Source organism: Solenopsis invicta, chromosome 10 (genome assembly GCF_016802725.1).
Source record: "Solenopsis invicta isolate M01_SB chromosome 10, UNIL_Sinv_3.0, whole genome shotgun sequence".
In the NCBI taxonomy this organism is placed as follows: domain Eukaryota; kingdom Metazoa; phylum Arthropoda; class Insecta; order Hymenoptera; family Formicidae; genus Solenopsis; species Solenopsis invicta.
Window position 1 is genome coordinate 4689908 of NC_052673.1, and position 20554 is coordinate 4710461.

A 20554-nucleotide genomic window follows, 5' to 3' on the forward strand; every position below is an offset into this window, starting at 1 on the left:
CTCAGAGCTGGTACCCTTGGACTTAGGCCAATTTTTCTGGTAACTCTACAGGTCAAAACAGAAATTCCGTATTCGGCGATTTTTCCATATAGGCCTTAGTTTTCAAATTTTTAAATTTTGAAAATCTGCCACGCGCTAGGTGGCGTAGATAAGCAGCTCCGTTAACATATTTCGCAAGCAGTACGAATGGCTCAGGTGTCTAGGTGATCGCATTGTAAGTCAAAGGATGCGAGTTCGAGACCCGTCGTGAATAACTTTTTTTTTCACTTTTATTTTTTGCTTTTGAATTTTAATGTATTATTTAATATGTTATTAAAATTTTAATACATTATCTATATTACATGTATAATGTTGAATGTAAATGTTTTTTACGCTGTAAATCATAATACCCACATAACCGAACGAAAAGTGAATATATTGACATATAATAACAAGCAGTTTTATGCGCGCGCGCGCGTGTGTGTGTGTAATACAACGATATCAAAAATATCAAATAAAAAATGTACAGTTTTAATAATAAGATCATTTCGATTTAATTTAAATTATTTAAAGTGATACTGCTTTTTCAAGTATTATTTTATTTCGATGTTTGTCATTTAAATTATAATTTATGTATAAATGGTGTATAAAAAATAATATAATTCAAATTTGTGAATGTAACTAATTGGAAAGGAGTAAGATAAATTGAAATCCCATTGCAAATATTTATGTAGAACATAAATATTGATTGTGAATTATTTATTCATAAGTTTGTGTTGCCACACAATAGTTAGGGTGGTACCATGGTGGAAGTAATAAGGTGTGCTTATGCGCACGTTTCTTGCAATATCCAATCACAGAATGTGACAGAAGTCCGCCATGTTTTGCACTTTTGACTGTGTACTAACTCACGGAAACACACCGACACAAGAATCTGTTTATATGAGTTCAAAATGGACGATTTTTGTCACGATGCGCAGAACAGACGAAAATGTGTCCGCAATACGAGCACACCTTATTACTTCCACCATGGGTGGTACATATCATAAAAACACGTAAAACATAAGAATTTTCTACAATTTGCACATTGAATAAATGACGTCATGCTGCATGCACAGTTCTTTTTCCGTATGTCTGGTGGAAAACATATCTGATTTACATTAAAAAATACATTTCTTTCCGGGATTAATTTTGATGCGTACCATGCGTATTTAATCATATTATTGAAGACATCTGATGACAGTTGTAAATGTATTAAAGAATGAATTTTGATCGCGTCTTCTCGAGATGAGAGTTGACGATTTTGTTGTAAAATACTAGTATGCGTGCAGTCTTGTATTTGTTTAATGAAATTTTTTACTTGTCGAAAGAAGTATACATCGCAAGGCTGGCAATAGGGCGTGCAATGTGGTGGGATAATTTCTACTGTCGATGAACAGTTGCCATCATTTTCCGTAAAAATACTATTAAAGTGTGCGATGTCCGTTTGACCTCCCCAGGAATCCAAAATGAGCAAAAATTCTTCGTTTTTACAATACGGCTGGATTACATTCACGACAAACTGGCTGAAGTGATTCTTTGTCAATTTGCCTGATTTTGAAGTAGTAATAACCACATTGCCGTATTTTTTTGATAAGTTGTCGACAGTACTGGCAACACGAGGACCGAACGTGCCTGTCGGCTCTTGCATGCACAAGAAAACTTTCGGTAATAACTTACCTGAGAATAAGTATAAGAATAAGAATTAGGATATAGGGCGCGAGTGTAGGTACAGGATGGGTAGATAAGTGGATATATAATAAGGACAAGATTGTAAATCAAGTCCCCTTCTCGGCTATTGTAAGCTTGAAGTGAATAAATTATATAATAACTTACCTGAAGCTGTGACTGCATACTGTGCTGTGTAGTTGTGGGTGACTTTATTGAAATCACCAAGAAATACTTCTGTCGTTTTTTCCCCTTTCATTGACAGGACTCTTGTCACATCACAACTCGCACCTCGTCTGATTGGTATTAATGACGTAATTCTTGTCGAAGTATGCAATTTGTTTGGCGACGTTTTGGAACTTATGTGCCTCTTGTAATATCGTCACAATATCCATTGCATTTTTGGATTTTATGTAACAAGTTACTTTTCTCTGTCGAATGTTATTATGTAATTTAAATCTATCTGCCCATGACTTGCTTGCTGAAAAGCTGAGTCCTTCGAATTGCAGTGCAGCTTGAGAAGCCCACGATTTCAGCATTCTTGTTATCAATGGTCTTTTTTGGTTTCTTGCTTCACGAAAGCGATCAAGTACCCACTTATTAATTGCCTCGAATTTTTCCCATTTGTTTCCACTTTTCCTGATTTTTTCACGCCACCGCGATAAATGTTTTTTATTTTTTAAGGCACTTCCTCCCATATTCTGAAGTGTTTTTAAACTCCAGCGGGGATGTTCTCTAGCCAAATTGACGATTTTAATTTTTGTTTCCAATGGCACGTAAGTTTTACTTCTTTTGCATTGCGTTTTTTCATATTCTTTATTGTCTGATGACAAGGAAATGGAATGTATTTGATGAACAAATACTCGAAATCTCTGATTTTTCCGGTGAAGATGTTTCACAAATCTCCGACTCCTCTTCTGCAGTTTTGTTGTCCGGAATTATTTTGTTTGGTAAAAACAAATCATAATCGTCGTAAAAGTCGAAATGTTCCAGCAGTTCTATAATAACTTCAGCCATTTTTTTCCCGAGAAGTTTCGCTTTTTTACTGATGACGACTTCGTTTGGCTTTTCTTCACAGATTTTTAAAGAATGTAGCACATTGTAACAAATTTTCAAACCGTCGGTAATGTCCTGTTTAAGGTATGATGACATAAACGGAAAGTTCTCGTATTTGAGATCAACATGAACATTCGATGCACTACTCATACCCGGTGTCTCACAATCAACGGCACTCATGACTTCGGACAATTTCACAAATGTTCGTTTTTGCGTAGAGAGATATTTGCTAGCTGTTTGCAAGAGCAAATGCAGGCTGAATTTGTATCCATAATGAGTCCACTTCCCTCCCCCATCTGACAATCAAAAGACACAGTAGTGTTTTTTGAATAAGTGAACGCGTAGCGCAAGACCATCCCGGATATATATATTTACGCGAGCCGGAGACTCGCGAACTTCCGGGATTATCGGATTTTTTTATAGAAACGGGGCCTGAGGAGACATCTGACAATGAGCGGGATTATAAATATTTCCTCGCTGGGAGTTTTCAAAAATATCATCCCATCCGCCTAATTCCAACGTAATAATATAAAAAAACGTTTGCCGAAATTTTAATAAATCGTTTTTCAGAAATGAACAGAGTAGATCAGTACAAATAAATAATGTGTAAAGTAATTTTGCAATAAAAAAGGAAATTTTAATTAGTTTTTAATTATTCTGTTATATCATTATATTCATTTTTTATTTGATTATATGGGTGTGATGATTTACAGCGTAAAAAACATTTACATTCAACATTATACATGTAATATAGATAATGTATTAAAATTTTAATAACATTAAATAATACATTAAAATTCAAAAGCAAAGAATAAAAGTGAAAAAAAAAAAAGTTATTTACGACGAGTCTCGAACTTGCATCCTTTAATTTACAATGCGAGCACCTGGACACCTGAGCCATTCGTACTTCTTGCGAAATATGTTAATGGAGCTGCTTATCTACGCCACCTAGCGCTTGGCAGATTTTCAAAATTTAAAAACTTGAAAACTAAGGCCTATATGGAAAAATCGCCGAATACGGAATTTCTTTTTTGACCTGTAGAGTTACCAAAAAAATTGGCATCTAAGTCCAAGGGTACCAGCTCTGAGGTTACCCTTGTAAGTAAATATATAAACTAACTATAAAGTTAATTAATTCTTTTTCTTAACTTTCACTTTCATTCCGAAAAAGTAATTAAGGACATTATTATTTTATTTTTAAGTTGATTTCTTTCTATAGGATAACAAAATTACTAAGAATATTAAGGATACTGAAAATATCGAAATTAATCGAAGAGAGTAACGTTGCATTAATAAAATATAATAGAAACGTCATTTGACATTACCTTATTTTTTTAGAATATAAATAGGAACAATATATTGCAACAATATCACCGGAATATTTTAATGTTATTATCAACGTGTAATAGATCAGCAATATTTTTATGATGTTTCACAGTAATATGTAATATTTCTGTGATATTGCAATAGTACTGTGATATCACTACAATATTACATGCTATATAGGTTATTTCTTTAATATATAATGATGCATGAAAAATGCTTTTATCCTACTTTTATTGATAAAATTTTTGATAAAAGTTTTAACGACATCGGTCAGAATTGTTTTCATGCACAAAAAATTTAATAATTTTAGTTTTTTTTAAATAAAAGTCTGTAAGAGCCGATTCTGATTCCCTGCACATTTTGTCGAAACTCATGAAAATCTATATCTTGAAATCAATTACGTTCAATTTATATGATCTCAGATAAAATGGTGATACTTACAATTAGTGCAACGGTGTTATCATATTTACTTCGGTATTTACTTATCAAACTTATATTTAAATACTTGATATATGATATAAAAGATCTTCCAAAAAAATCATATTAGCAGTATTATTAGGAAACGATCTAAATCATTCTAGAATGCTGAAGTTTTTTCTATTTTCGTTGGATTTGTTGGAGACGCTTTTACGTTTTGGAATTCAAATAATACTGTCAATAAATCTCAAAGAACACCACCATACTAATTATCCCTGTTTGAGATGAAACCATCAAGAAGTCACGACTCGCGCCAAGTAAAGTGTTAGCGAGAAATCACGTCTCTATAAAATGGTATAATAAAAGTGTTTTTATTTTTTCTTTCCATGCCTTACAAGCGCAGATATTGCGACGCAAAGTCCAACTCTCAAAAATTTTACCAACGTCATCATCATCGTCGCTAAGCAAATCTTGTCCAGTACACGTCTTCGACACAGAGTGCCGCTCGCATAGCCGTATTCATGTGACATGTGATGCATCATTCATGGCAGTACTAACGACAGGTTTCTTAACCTGAATAGTTATCAAAATTTTGTAAACGATACGAACGCGAAGAACGGGATCATTAAAATGCATCTGGCAATGACCAAGAAATGAGCAGGATGCCGCATTCTCAAAAACAGACGTATTAAAGTAAAATTGTAATGATGTTATGATTATAAGAAAACTCTATAAAAGAATTCAAATAAAACTAAATTTAATTATGTAATAATATAATTTATATATACATAAAAATTTCCAATATTTGGGGCACTATGAATAATTAGGTTATTTATTATACGTGATATTACCGAAATTGTTACGTATCTCGTATCTTAGAGCCAAATGCAATATGCGCACTACTCGTTAAAGAGACCTGTCTTTTATATAATAATATATGCATACAATAGAAAAAAAAAGAGAGGAAAGATGTAAGTACCTTCGGATAACACTCTCGTTATTATTGAGCTGTCGGACTTTTAAGCGGAATTTCTTTTACCTTTAGTTAAAGACATTGCATTTGCAAGAGGAATACAATGTCGCGCGGAGAATATACTAACATTCGATTCAACATTTTATAATTAGAAACTTAGTAGTATTATAAAAATATTGTTCATTTATTTCATTTTTTCTTATATGATTTTTGTTTCGTAACCTCGATTAAAATTTTATAAAAAATACATAATTACAATTTTGAACATTTTTAAAATAATAGTTTTTGAGATAAAAAAATAACCTTTAAATCTATTAAGTCTAAACTTAAATTTAGTCTAAATTAAAAAATTAACTCTTATAATCTTTTGTCACAAACTAATCACCCAATCAGCATGAATAAAAAAACGCAAATATTTGGCAAATCTTAAACTATAACAGAAATTTCGTTTTATTCTTATTTATTATTAACAATAAAAACTTTAATGAAACTTTGATTAAGCGCCTTATGTTTTATAAATATGAAATATTTTTTTAATTCATCGATTGATAAACTGCATTATGGGCAAATGCAAAGCATTTTACAAAGCATTTGAGCATAACGCAATTGATTTATGTATGTATATCTGAGACAGCATATGTGTAAATATAAATTTAATTAAAACAGATTTTTTATTTTTTAGAAAAAAAAGCCTGAAATTATGAAGTAGTCTAAAATTCCTGTACAAAAATATTTTGCAAAATTTTATTATATACTATAAATATAGTATATTATTCTTCACAATCTTGCTAAGTAAAAATCACATCTTTCATTACAAAAAAATACATATTTACTTAACACTACAAAACGCGTGATATCAGTACAAAATTACCTTTTTAATTACAAAATGTAAAAAAAGCGCCAAGTGTGCATGTGCGTGTGCGCGTGCATGTGTGTGTGCGTGTGCGTGTGTATACCCCTCAAATCTTTATTTTTTTCTACAAAACTCAAGTTGTACCATCTTTGTTTCTTCATCGAAAAATTTTCCTATTCTAACCCATGTGATGCACTCTTTAATTTCTATACAAAACCTAAGTGGTACTATCTTTGTATGATCATTAAAAAATCTTCCTATTTCAACCCAAGTGGTATTTATTTAAAAATAAATATCTTAAATTTGATCCAATCTAAATGTATTTTTTCCCCAAAAAATGTATGAAATTTTTAAATTACCCCAATTATAAAGAGAATATATTTCTCCACGTTCTGTGATTAAACGTAAGTCCGAATCAAATTTGTTATTTTATTAACTAACAACAATTATTAATTTTTAACTGGTCTAAACCGTGAGCCCATACGAAGTCCGAGTCGGAGCAGAGTCAGGTTTAATAAAATACAGATCCGAATAACAGTAGCCAAACTTTTAGAATTTAATAACAACACTGCCTTTTACAATTAACTTGCAACGATGATGAGTTCTCAAGGGGCATTCGAAAGATGCGGAAATTCGTTACGCGCGTCGCAGAGATCTATTTGTATAGCTAGATCGCCAAATAATAACTGCTCATCGCCTCGGCGGTCTTACCTGCTCAAGATTCTCAAGTCGTAAAAACTCTGGAATGTCAGAATCGTTATAGATCGTACGTACAGTCAGATACAATGAAAATTTTAAATATCTGTACAGTCGTAGATACAGTATGATCCTAAACAATATTGCTCTTTGATATAACTGCTGTACTACTTTTAACAAATAAAATGCTAGTGATAGTATTTTTATTTTTTTGATATAAGTAGTGGTATCTTTAATTTCTTTTTAAATAAAATTCAAGTAGTACTTTCTGTATATTTTTAATGAAAAATCTGTTCTAATCCTAGTGAATGTATTTAATTAAAAAAAGTTTCAATGGAATATATAACATTTAATCTTCAAAAATTAAAAAGGAAACAGAAATATAAAATTTTATTGAAATAAAAAACTTTTAAACTACAAAAACTTGGCGCTGCTAGATAAGAACAGTAATAAAAGAAATTGACGTAAGAAAGAATACAATAAATGATATGTTATAAAAGTAATAATGCAAAGTAAATGAAAGATCAATTTTTTTAATATTTATGTAACATTGTAAGTCATTATAATTTTCTAAGTTGCTATAACTATTATATTTTATAATATTATCGGAATTGTAATACAGGGTGATTCAGAATGACCTATGTGTCCCTGTAAAGACGTGTTCTTGGATAAATTCTGAGACGATTTTTCCTGTACGAAAATTTTATCCGACTCTTATTTTTTGAATAATAAGACGATAAACTTAGTGAATCACGGGCCGTGTATACATGGTAGACAAAGGCGGCGCAACTCACCGTCCGACACGGGCGCTTACCCGTGTAGGATGGACAAGTAAGTTTGAACCATGTTCATATACATAAGTGTATACGAAATCTGCTTATAGATAAACTTTAAATTTGAAAATATTATTGTACAAAACCTTTATTATTATAGCTCCACTTATTTGTCACTTGTTATAATTTATTGTTAAATATTTTGAATTTGAAAGTCATTATTATTTTTATTATTGCAACATTATGTTTAAATTATATTTAGACATCTAGCAGCGCCAAGTTTTTGTAGTTTCAAAATTTTTTATTTAAATAAAATTTTATATTTCTGTTTTTTCTTTAATTCTTTAAGAATAAATGTTATACTATGGTGCGTCCGGAAAGTAATATCAGTGATTTTTTTACAAACAATTTATTGAATTTTTTGGTACAACACATCAAAATGCTTCAAAATAGGCTTCTTTTGAGTTGACACATCAACTCCGGCGAGTTTTCCAGGCATTGAATGCGTCACGGTAGGCCATCTCCGGAATGTCCTTTAAAGCCGCGGTGCAAGCGGCTTTAAAGGACATTCCGGAGACGGCCTATCGTTTGATTTGTTAAAAATAGTACAGCAGTTATTTCAAAGAGCAATATACTCTTTATAATTGGCGCATTTGAATTTAAACATTTTATAGATTTTTTGAAAAAATACATTTAAATTGAATTAAATTTAAAATATTTATCTTTTAATAAATACCACTTAGTTTGAAATAGGTATAATTAACTTCAAAATATAAATTTTTATGAGCCTGCACAAAATTTGAAAGAGACTAGAATAGACTCTCATAGACTCCTTTGGTGTTCCAATTTTTCCCATTGTATTGTTAGAAACTTTTTCACGATTATACTTTCCCAACAAGAAACGACTCATCGAATCAACGTCAAATCGACGTTGAAATCATCGATATTATATTGTATTGCTCAAATTGCTAAATAATGCTCAAAATTTGAAGCTTATTTCGAAGTCTAGCATCATATGATATTAAAAAAAGAAACGGATTTATAACACGTATTCATCATTTAACTCTTAGGCCGATATTCGTAATCTATTCTTATATTTAAGATTGTCTTAAATATCATCTTAAGACATCATCAATCAATCAGAAAACTGTATCAGTATCTTAATATAATCTTGAAATAAAAATTGATTATGAATACCTCCTTAAACGATATATTTATTAAGTGATATATTTTCTGTTAGGACATCGATATTTTATCATTTAGATATTGATTCCTAGCTATTTCGATTAATTTTTCATATAATCACTTTTATTTATATTATATGTATAATAGAATACAATAAATAAAAGTTATATTATATTGAGAGACATAAATAACGTAAAAATTTAAAGATTTTATCATTAATAATTACATTACAATATTAACTTTTAAGGTAACATTTATATTGTATTCTCTTTAAAATAATCTTCGATGTCTTTATAAAGAATAAATATAGTATTTTTACTTTTAATAAAATTTTATATTTATTTTGTCCACGCTCTTCGATTAAACGTGGGACGGAATCAAATATGTTATTTAATTTTTTTAGCCGGTCTGATCCGCGCGCCCACACGGAATACGAGTCGGAACAGAATTAGGTTGAATAAAACAGAGATTCGAATAATAACAACCAAACTTTTGAATTTAATAACAAAATTAACTTTTACTATAAACTTGCGACAGTAATAATGCGAAGTTCCCAAAAGATATTCAAAAATGCGAGAATTTGTTACGCGCGTCGCTAATCTATGTGTATCGCTAGATCACCAAATAATAACTGCTCGTCGCCTCGGCGGTCTTACTCGCTCAAGGCTCTCGAGTCGTCGAAACTCTGGAATATCAGAATCATTGTTATACGTACTGTCGCTGATATAAGGAAAATTTTGAATGTCTGTACGGGCGTTAATACAATGCGCAAATGTGATCCTAAACATATTTTGACATAATAGAAGATTCATTTTTCTTACCTGCAACTAAAATTAAATTACAAATTTAATTTCACAAGTAAAAAATATAAATCCTTTATTATGTCAAAGTAAATTAATATTTCTAAAAATTTCACTTATATTCGTGTTTAATAATATAGTTTAGTAAAATGTAGAAAAGAAAATGGTATTATAGGCTGCGTAGATAATATGACGACAATAAAGATAATTTTCGATGTATTTTACTAATATAATTAAACACACAAATAATGAAATAAATTAATCGATCTTAATGTATGATATTGTACAAGATAATAGTTGATATTTTTTTTTATTTCTAGAAACCAATTTTTGAGTTCATATGAATAACTTTGTAACAAACCGCTTCACGACCCTCTGAACCGTCCATTGTTCTATGCTGTCCGGCCAATCATCTGCCGGACAGCAAAAACAGGTGCAAGGCGCCGAATAAAGTTCTAATATAAGTTCACGTATGCGCGAAAGAACGCATTCCACGCGACGGTTATTTCGGCACGCACGCGCATTTTCTGTAACTGCACATCCCGACAGCGTACTTCGCTCCGTATGCCCGATCTCGAGTGGCGGGGATGCCAGCTCCCGACGTCTCACCAAAAATCCCTATCATCTCAGGAATCGGGTACATAAATCCGCCAACGGAAAGCAAAGACGCTTCTCCTCCGACTCACTCTTCCTCGAACCACCCAGGCCCAACAGACATTAAGAGCCTTAGTTTCAAATCTAACCAAGTGTTCTTAGTGACGACCGATTCCATTCCCAATATCCTCGACTCCACGGCTCAAATGTTCTTGGGCTGGACCAAGCGTTCTTGATTGTTGAAGTCTTCTCGCCCACATCCATCGGTCGGCACCAATGCACAAAAGGGGTGCAATGTTCTGTGTCTCGACCAAGCGTTCTTGGCGTGCTCGGTGCCTCCGTAGCTACAGTAATATTAACCGCCATATCGCGAATCGCATTGGGAAGCGTATTAAAGAACTCTACAAATATTACTGCAGCATATCCGTATTGCGCAATGATACTTCCCCTGCGTTCGCGCATCTACTGGGCTACCGAGATCGCCACGCTCGTCGGATTGTCAATACGTATAAACACCGTGCGCGTAAAAGATGGTCGTTACAACTTTTGCATATAAAAATGGCAATTTTGTATACAATCGGCCAATCACTGTCGAAAAACTATTATTTTTGTATGCGACACTTATTCATATGTGCTCAAAAATAAGGCTTTATTAACCCAATTCAATACAGCTGCAGTAGGAAAACAGTATTCAATATCGAGTCGAAATTAAATCATTCTGAATCGAAAGATATCATATAAATCAATCGAAATTGATGAGTAGTTTGATTAGTTTTCAATAATTGTTTTTGATGTCGATTCAATGAGTCATTTCTCGCTGGGTTGAGATCTTATATAAATAACAAATTATATATATAAATACATAAATATAATTATTATATTATTTATTGACTTTGATTATTAATTATTGACTTTGAAAAACTTAGCTCCGACGACCTTGGCCTTGACATATGTTGCCAAGGTTATGGTCCTGAGTAACCTCCAACAAGTTTTAGCCGTCTTTCGCTCTTTCTTAAAATTATAATGAATTTTTGTGAAATTGATGAGTCGTAGGGTTCATGCACATGAAATAACTACACGTACGAGATTTGTAAATAAAATAATGAGACTGATTTTTTCTAACAATGTATTAATTACCAAATTATAAAACTTGTTCATCTTCTTCAAAATAGTTCCCTTGGGAGGCCACACACCGCTGCAAACGTTGTTCCCACTTTTCATAACAATGCTGGAACTCGTTGAATAAAATGGCTTTTAATTTTTCGGTTACGGACTTTTCGATATTTTGCACCATTTTCCAATGACGTTTTTTAAGACACTTCTTTAATTTGAGAAAAAAGTGATACGGACTCAAATCAGGAGAGTAGGGGGGGTTGTGGAACCACAGAAATATTTTTTTTGCTAAAAATTCTCTCACAGACAATGCTGTATGACAGGGAGCATTTTCGTGATGGAGCATTCAATCCTTAGCAATGTTTGATCGAACGCGAGCAACTTTTTTCTCAGTCTCTCAAGAACCTCACAATAAAAAATTTGATTAACAGTTTGTCCTTGAGGTACAAATTCTTTATGAACAATTTCTTGACTGTCAAAAAAGCAGATAAGCATAGTTTTGATCTTTAACTTGCTCACTTTTGCTTTTATTGGACGTAGTGAGGTAGATGTGTGCCACTCCATGCTTTGCTTTTTGTTTTTGAATCGTACTCAAAAAACCATAATTCTTTACCTCGATCACATTTTTAAAAAGTTTCTGATTTGTTCTTTTTTGTCTTTTATGGACATGATGTGGAAGATGTGTGCCACTCCATGCTTTGTCTCTTTGTTTCTGAATCATACTCAAAGATTAATGATTTGTCACCTGTAATCACGTTTTTCAAGAAGTTTTTGTCACTTTTAATCCGTTCCAAAATGTCAAGACACACTTCTTTCCGATTCCCCTTTTGTTCGATTGTCAGGATTTTTTAGGAACCATTTTTGCACACCTTTCTCATGGCTAATTTTTGTTTTAAAATCTGATGAACAGTGGTGTGGTTTAAGTTTAACTCACTACCAATCATTCATACTGTGAGTCGATGGTCTGACCGCACGAGGGCTCGCACTTTCTCCACATTGGTATCAATTTTTGAAGTTGAAGGTCTTTCAGAGCGGTGTTCGTCTTCAATGGATTCACGGCCTTCCGAAAATGCCTTATGCCACTTAAATATTTGTGATCTTGACAATGCATGTTCCCTATAGGCCTGTTTTAACTTATTGCATGTTTTAGTGCAGGTTTCCCCAAGTTTCACACAAAACTTGATTGGACATCTTTGCTCAAAATTTCGAGCCTCCATTTTCGTGACACAAACGAAAAAAATGTTTTGCAAAAAACTACACCAAAATTAGTATAGTGACGCTATCGAGTTGAAATTCATACAGAACGTCTATAAGGAGTTAAACTAAGTGTCATGTGACCGCCGAACCCGCAGTGTTGCCAAATCGTGCGGTACGCAATCAGTCTTATTACTTTATTTACAGACCTCGTATACGCGCGCATACACACACACACACACACACCCCCCCCCCACACACACACACACACGCACGCACGCACGCACGCACTCACGGGTGAGGAAGATGCAAAGGGGTGGGCCTACGGCCTATCTACCCCGTCGGTAAATAGTTGTAAAGCGAAGTCCCCTACTGACGGGATGGGTGCGGGAGGGGGTGGGCCTACAGCCCTCCCTCTTGCACCCCTCCCTATGTGTATATACAGGGTGTTTCAGACCACCCGTACACCCCTTTTCTCTTCGCACGATTAGGACCAATCAAAAATATGTTCAGACGAAAGTTGTAGGGTTTCAAAAGATCTATTCAATGATCTTATCAGTTTGACCTTGGATGGCATCGCCAAGGTCAGATCGAAATCACATTAAGTTTTTTAAATGGAACACCCTATTTTTGATTCCAGAATCTAATAGCTGGTGTCAAGACCTTTCCAAAACACTATAAGAATGTTTATTTTCGTTGACTACTTTCCGAGTTGTGCGGCTTGAAAGTTACACTACCGCCAGCATCAGCATTACTCAAGATGTACCATGTGGTGGTTACTTAGTCGGATTTAATCTTGTGTGTGGGTGTGTGCATACGTGCATGCGTATGTGTATGGGGGAGGAAAAGGGGAGTCAAAGTTTTATGTACTCTGCTTTTGTTTATTAACTGGATTGATTATGTTTGATGATCAATCATGTCCAGATTGACTGTATGCATTTTCCCGTGCTTAGCATTATCCAGAATGAACGACGTGGACGTGACGAGAATTTCATCCCATTGGGGTGCTTGATTCACGTGAGTCCCCTTGCCTCTCACGTTTGTGGTGCTTGATTCACGTGAGTCCCCTTGCCTCTCACGTTTGGGGTGCTTGATTCACGTGAGTCCCCTTGCCTCTCACGTTTGGGGTGCTTGATTCACGTGAGTCCCCTTGCCTCTCACGTTTGGGGTGCTTGATTCACGTGAGTCCCCTTGCCTCTCACGTTTGGGGTGCTTGATTCACGTGAGTCCCCTTGCCTCTCACGTTCGGGAATGAATGAGTGTATGTTTTGTTAAGCGACTAAATGTTCAAAGTGAGCACCATTCTCTGCGATGCAAGCATCAACTCTATTTTGAAAATCATTGGTTGCTCGAAGAATTTCCTCGGCACGTAAGGATCGAATTGCTTCACTTATTCTACGAATCATATTATCCCTCGTAGTCGGACGTTCATGATAGACCAAGTTTTTTATCCTTCCCCAGAAATAATAATCAAGGACGGTGAGATCTGGTGATCGGGGTGGATAATTGATTGGACCGTATTTGCCTATCCACTTGTCGGGGAACATAGTATTTAATGCCGCACGAGCAACTCTCGATGTATGAGACGGACATGCATCTTGTTGGAACCACATGTTCAGGCGCAATTGCAGAGGAATATTTTCTAGTAAGACAGGAAGATCTGTCATTATCAAGGCGGAATATCTACCGTTTAGATTTTCGTCAAAGAAAACAGGACCTATGATTTGACTTCCAATAATTCCACACCAAACATTGACTTTCCAAATGGTTTGATGATCTACTTCTCTCAACCACTGAGGATTATTTTGTGCCCAATAACGAGAGTTCCAAGTATTAACAGATCCATCACTTTTAAGTGTACATTCGTCAGAAAATAAAATTTTCAAGTGGAAATCAAGTGGTTGCTGTCTTATAAAGTTGCAAAGTACAAGTCTCTGTCTAATATTGTTATAATTCAACGCTTGATGAACAGACATTCTGTAAGGGTAAAATTTGTTATTTTTTAGAATGCGCCAAACACTGATTTTACTAACACCAGAATCTTGTTCTCGTCGTCTTAAAGAATCATAAGGGTTCAATTCTGTCGATGCAAGAATTTCCACTGTTCTTTCATCCATAATCGGACGACGAATTTGTGTACCTTTGTTATGTTGAGGCTGAACGACATCTTTAATTTTGATTCGTTTAGCCAAACGTGAAAAAACATTTCGCGAGTGAGGAGTCCGATCAGGATAACGTTCCCGCCACAATCTTTCCGCTGCAATGAATGTACCTCGACACTCACCTAAAATTAGCAGCATATCATATGCTTCTTCATTGGAATAGGACATGGCTAAATAAACCTAGACTAATAAAGAGGGTCGGATTTTTGTTGCGCGATTGAGACTGATATGACGGTTATTAAAGACGTAGGTGACAAGTTTGAGAGAGTTATTGTCACTCGTGTTGAGTTGAGTCACAATAGCGTTGTGGTGAATACATCTCTACTACATCCTATGCAAATAACAATATGTATAAAATCACGAGTTAGACATCGTTACGCAGAAAGCCGCGCTCGTTATTGCTCGTGTGCTACCGTTAAAGTAATAATGTAATTACATAATATTATGACATACATATGTATGTGACTATCTACGGTCGCGACAGCTAACTTTCACGATTTTTCATGATCTGTTTTTGTTGGCCCGGCTCGCGTGTTTACTTTCTTTGTGTCGGCTACACGGCTTTCTGCGTAACGCGTGATTTTATATTGTTATTTACATGGTGTTGGCGGTAGTGTAACTTTCAAGCCGCACAACTCGGAAAGTAGTCAACGAAAATAAACTTTCTTGTAGTGTTTTGGAAAGGTCTTGACACCAGCTATTAGATTCTGGAATCAAAAATAGGGTGTTTCATTTAAAAAACTTAATGTGATTTCGATCTGACCTTGGCGACGCCATCCAAGGTCAAACTGATAAGATCATTGAATAGATCTTTTGAAACCCTACAACTTTCGTCTGAACATATTTTTGATTGGTCCTAATCCTGCGAAGAGAAAAGGGGTGTACGGGTGGTCTGAAACACCCTGTATATATATATATATATATATATATATATATATATATATATATAAATATAACAAGGTAGGTAGACTTTGCTTTGAGTGGAAAGTAAATGCTTGGGCGGGGAAGAAACGATTTAACACAAAAACGATTAAATTTTGAATTATATAAAAAATATATGTTTATTAAATATTTTTAAAATATTTATTCACGATTGACATTATCTAATAGATAAAAATGAGACACGATATAAAAAAATTTCCCAATACACTCTATATAAATATTGTATATTGTTGTTTGAATATAAATTCGTACTGAATGAGCATTATTAGAATGTGTAAAATGTAAACAAAGGTATGTCGTGTACGGTCGGAACAAACTCATATGAAACAATACTAACAATAACCTAGGCCTCTTCCCGCGTGGAAAATCAAAAATTCATTATAATTTTCACAATGCTTTTATGATTGTTACTTTTTAAGGAAGGGCGCACAACGGTTAAAACTTGTTGAAGATTATTCAGGGCCATGACTTTGACAATATATATCAAGGCCAAGGTCATCGGGGCTAGGTCCCCTAAAGTCAGTAATTACCAATATATGAATACATTTTATTCTTTAATATTTTGAATTTATTAAATTAATGAAAATCATTATTCAGTGATTCAACATGTTTTCTAAATATTTAGGTTCTGTAGATAACATCGAGGCAACTATCTCATCTAGCCTCTGTTCTGGATCACTAGGAGTATTTTCGGGTGACGACGGTCTATCAACCGATAATCAGAACGAGGAGGTAGCCGTCCTAGGCACTGCTCTACAGGGCACGCTGCGTTTGCAGGACCTGCAGAGTTCACCAACTGATATCGGCGCAGACCAAGGACAACAACTTCCAATTTCTTGTCAGACCGTGAACGAATTTGGCGGCAGCTTTTGGGTTGACGATATGGCAGGCTTTCCTCTACCCCCGTTGGATCTGGACCCTTTACCCCCTGGGTTGTTCAGTCCGTGCTCAGGAACGTATAAGTTGGTTATCACTTGATTTTTCACTTTTTTCTTCTTTTTTTAGCTTTGTTCCTTCTAATCTTTGAATATTATCTACACAAAAAAAGATTTTGCTAACGTAGCTAGACTAAGATTAATGATCACCAACGAATAAATTAATAAGTTTAAATGTCGTAATATTCTTTTATTCGATATTTTAAACAATATCTCAAACTCTAAAGTCTAAATTAATAGTTGTTTCTGAGATTTCAAGATCGACTCTGTCATTTTCTCGCATACTACGTTTTCCTACACGCTCATCTATTCTTTGTTTAATAGCGAGAATAGATTGATTTCAATTATTATAGGAAAACTGCAATTGATATTAGTAATATTGTTCGATTAATTTTAATATTAAAAATTTTTCTGAAACAAAAATTTTAATAGTATAATAATATAATCAAGTTTAATTTAACCTAACCTATCCTAACTAATTTTAATATGAGAAAAGAAAGCAAGAGGCATTTCTACCTTATTTGTAGAACGGTAAAAATAATTAAAAGTGTTGAATATACGAATATGTCAAGAAAAATGTTTCTGGTATATTTGTTTTTGGCTAATTGTAAGTCTAATAAAGAATTATAGATAAAATTGAGCAATGTGCTTAAACATTATTGGAAACTATAATATAGGGGAGACCGGGGCTGTTTAGAACACTTTTTTTCTTTTGCGTCTTTTGAGTCTCGTATTCATTAAAAAAAAAAAGTTGTAAGATTAAACCTTCTCCTTCAAAATGCCCTTGTAGATAAAAGACGGAAATGTATTTGCTCTGAACTACATATAAACATGTTAACCAGTGCCAAGTGTTTCCAAGTGAATAGTCCCGAGCCAGGGGTAATTCGAAGCTAGTCGGGAATATTCTGAAATTTATGTTTTAAGATGAAAAAATAAAAAAAAACTATTGTTAAGACTTTGTTTTATTTAGAAAAGGATATATAGTATTATAAAGAAATGTTACATGCAAGTAAAGAAAACAAACGCACAATAGAGAATTTTATTGCTGTAGCGTTTTCAGAACAAATCAGAGACTATTTATATTTCGTTTAATTACATCTGTTGAATATTAAATTGTGTATTTTGGTACATAAAACGCAAATATGAAAGAAAAAAGTCGTCCGAAAGACGATTCGACGTTTGGTGTTTCAAATAGCCCTGACGTCAATTGTGCGCATTATTGCATATAATCTACAAAAATAAACGTCACACAGCAAAAAGTAAACACGAAATGTTTCAAATACATTCAACTGGACATGATACATTCAAAGTTTTCAAAAAGAATTTTATATATCTTATTTAAATTTTGAAGATATGCTGACTGTTAGAAATTACTTCGACTGTCGCAAAACACATTTTTCATTGTTACTACTTCAATATGACGCCGTTGCCAACGAAACTTTGTTAACAGCGTTGTTATAATACATTAGGACGCATTTACAGTATTTAAAATAAATTTTTAACATGTATCCATAAAAAGATATTTTCCTTTTTCGAATTGCCCCGTCTTTCAAATAGCCTCGGTCTCCCTTACATATGTTACAGTTATCAAGTAAAACTATTATTAAAATTTCTTATTTGCAAGCATGTTAAATATATGAAAATAAGAATCATTGAGCAACTGTGTGTCCATATTTAAATTTATACCATTCTTCTGTTCTTTTACATGAATCATCTTGGAAATAATTTATTGTGTATTTGTAGGGAATGGCGAAAAACCGAGAATGCACTTTTACTGTACGTCTGACTATTATTAAGGTACACTTGAACGTGCTTCTCTACTAGCGCCCATAACTAATAAACTAAAGGCAAGAAGTGGGCTGGTCAGAAGTCCCTACCCTTATGACGGGTTCACAAAGTCGCTAAACTAAAGCCACATATATAACATTTTCTTCCCCACAAAGAAAGGAAAGAAAGAGAGTGTATTACATTAGGTCGGTGTAAATCTGTCCAATGGTTTACGCGATCGCTGAGATCGATGTAGTGCTGAAGCCGGTGGAGTCGGCAACGGAAGTGCCGCCTGCGTCCGGACGGCAGTCAAAAGAGATGCTGCCGGAATCGCCGTAATTTTTATTACTTTTCCGCCCTTTCTGTAATAGCAAATGCGCCGTGCTTTCTCTGTGGTCACTGAGTTTGGACCGGTTGGTAGGCTAAGTTTGAGTTGTGCATCAGTTCTTTGACCTACCTGGCAGCTTCGAATTTAGTCAATGTGTCCCTTAACACGCCGTCCCTCATATCTTATAGTAAAGGTCCTCTAAGCGGGTAGCAATAACTCCAAGTATCCATGCGCGGATTACCTGAAATAAAATAAACTGCTTGTGAGGTATGGAACATTCTAAACAACATGGCCAGTCGGTTTGGCAGGTTTACTGTCCTTGCGTTTTTCCTAACGTCAAGTCACACCAAGTTAAGGCGCGTACGCAGATTTTGTTCCAGGAAAAGCTTCGAAAGTGGTTGTCCAATTATTTTATGAGTTTTAGAGTACCGCCGTAGGAACTCATTGTCTTTCACCGTCTGCACATAACGCTCGGCTTGACCGTTCATGGTGGGGATAGAAAGCTGTAAGCTTATGATACTTGACTCCACTTATTTGCAGAAATTCTTTAAATTCTGTCGATGTGAACTGAGTACCGTCTGATACAACAATGATTGGAATAACGTAGGTTGCAAACAATTTGTCGAGAATTTCAATCGTCATAGTAGATGTAGTCAAACTACTGACTTTCACCTGTAGCCACTTGCTGTAGGCATCCACAATAATCAAAATTATCTTGCTTGAGATGAGACCCGCATAATCAATATGGATCCTTTTCCAAGATCCTTTAGGATACTTCTAGTGATGTTCGCGGTACTTTGGTGGTACGTGTGCGTCAATCCATTCTCGTTATTGAAAGAAGAATAGAAAATGAAATTCCATTTCTGACCATGCCGAAAGTTTTTATTTCATTGACGACTCATATAATGTTTCTACGTAATGAAATTTATTTTGATTTAATATCTTCACGCTAACAATTTTTGTTAAAACCTTACTTTATTTATTATTAAATGTGAATACTATTACTAAAGGAATCTGTGCAGTCAAAACGTTCGATTTAGGTCCGAATTCATAGATATTTCTTAAATCTCAAGATCAATCTCTCTTTCTTTCACGTATGATAAAACATACACGAGAAACATACACGAGATAAAGACAGTCCCATTTTAAGACTTGAAGAACATCTATTCGGGATCCTTAGAGTTTGTGACATCGTTTAATGTATCGAATAAAGAATATTATAGTATGTAAAATTGTTAATTTGTAATTGTTAATATCAGTCTGGTTACATTTGTTAATAAGTGAACTTGTTCTCTGTATTGATAATATTATGAAATTCTTTAAGATTTTGTTAAATTTCAAAAATGTTTTCAGATATAGATCTAAAAATAATTTCGTTGTATTATTAAAATAATTATATAAGACACTCAAAATTAGTTACTAGAATATCTTGACCTTTTACGATAAATGCTGTAAAAAGTTTGGATATTCTAGCAATGAATGTATTTGCTTAAAAACTTACACATAAAACACTCAAAAGTTAAGTGTTTACACTAAAATTAAAGTGTTACCGTCTAATTTTGGAATTCTATTTAATTAATCAGTGTAACGGAATTTCATAATATTATCAATAAGAACCATGGACCTACTGGACCGACCATAAAGTACCTTTTAGGGAAAGAGGGGTAAGCTGAAAGACAAGAGATAGGAAGCGATATTTTTACATGTTTTGACCTCAATATGGCGGAATATCAGAGAATTTAACTATTTGTTAT

The 20554-nt window shown here is 34.0% G+C and overlaps 1 protein-coding gene across 1 annotated transcript in view; it reads left to right on the forward strand.

The window, feature by feature from the left end:
• LOC105194407 (protein glass) overlaps positions 1-20554 on the forward strand; it is a 141501-nt gene that overhangs the window by 43859 nt on the left and 77088 nt on the right. The window contains exon 3 of the mRNA XM_026140007.2: positions 16396-16732. Within this exon, the coding sequence (XP_025995792.1) occupies positions 16396-16732 (337 nt within the window). The remainder of the gene's footprint in view (positions 1-16395; positions 16733-20554) is intronic.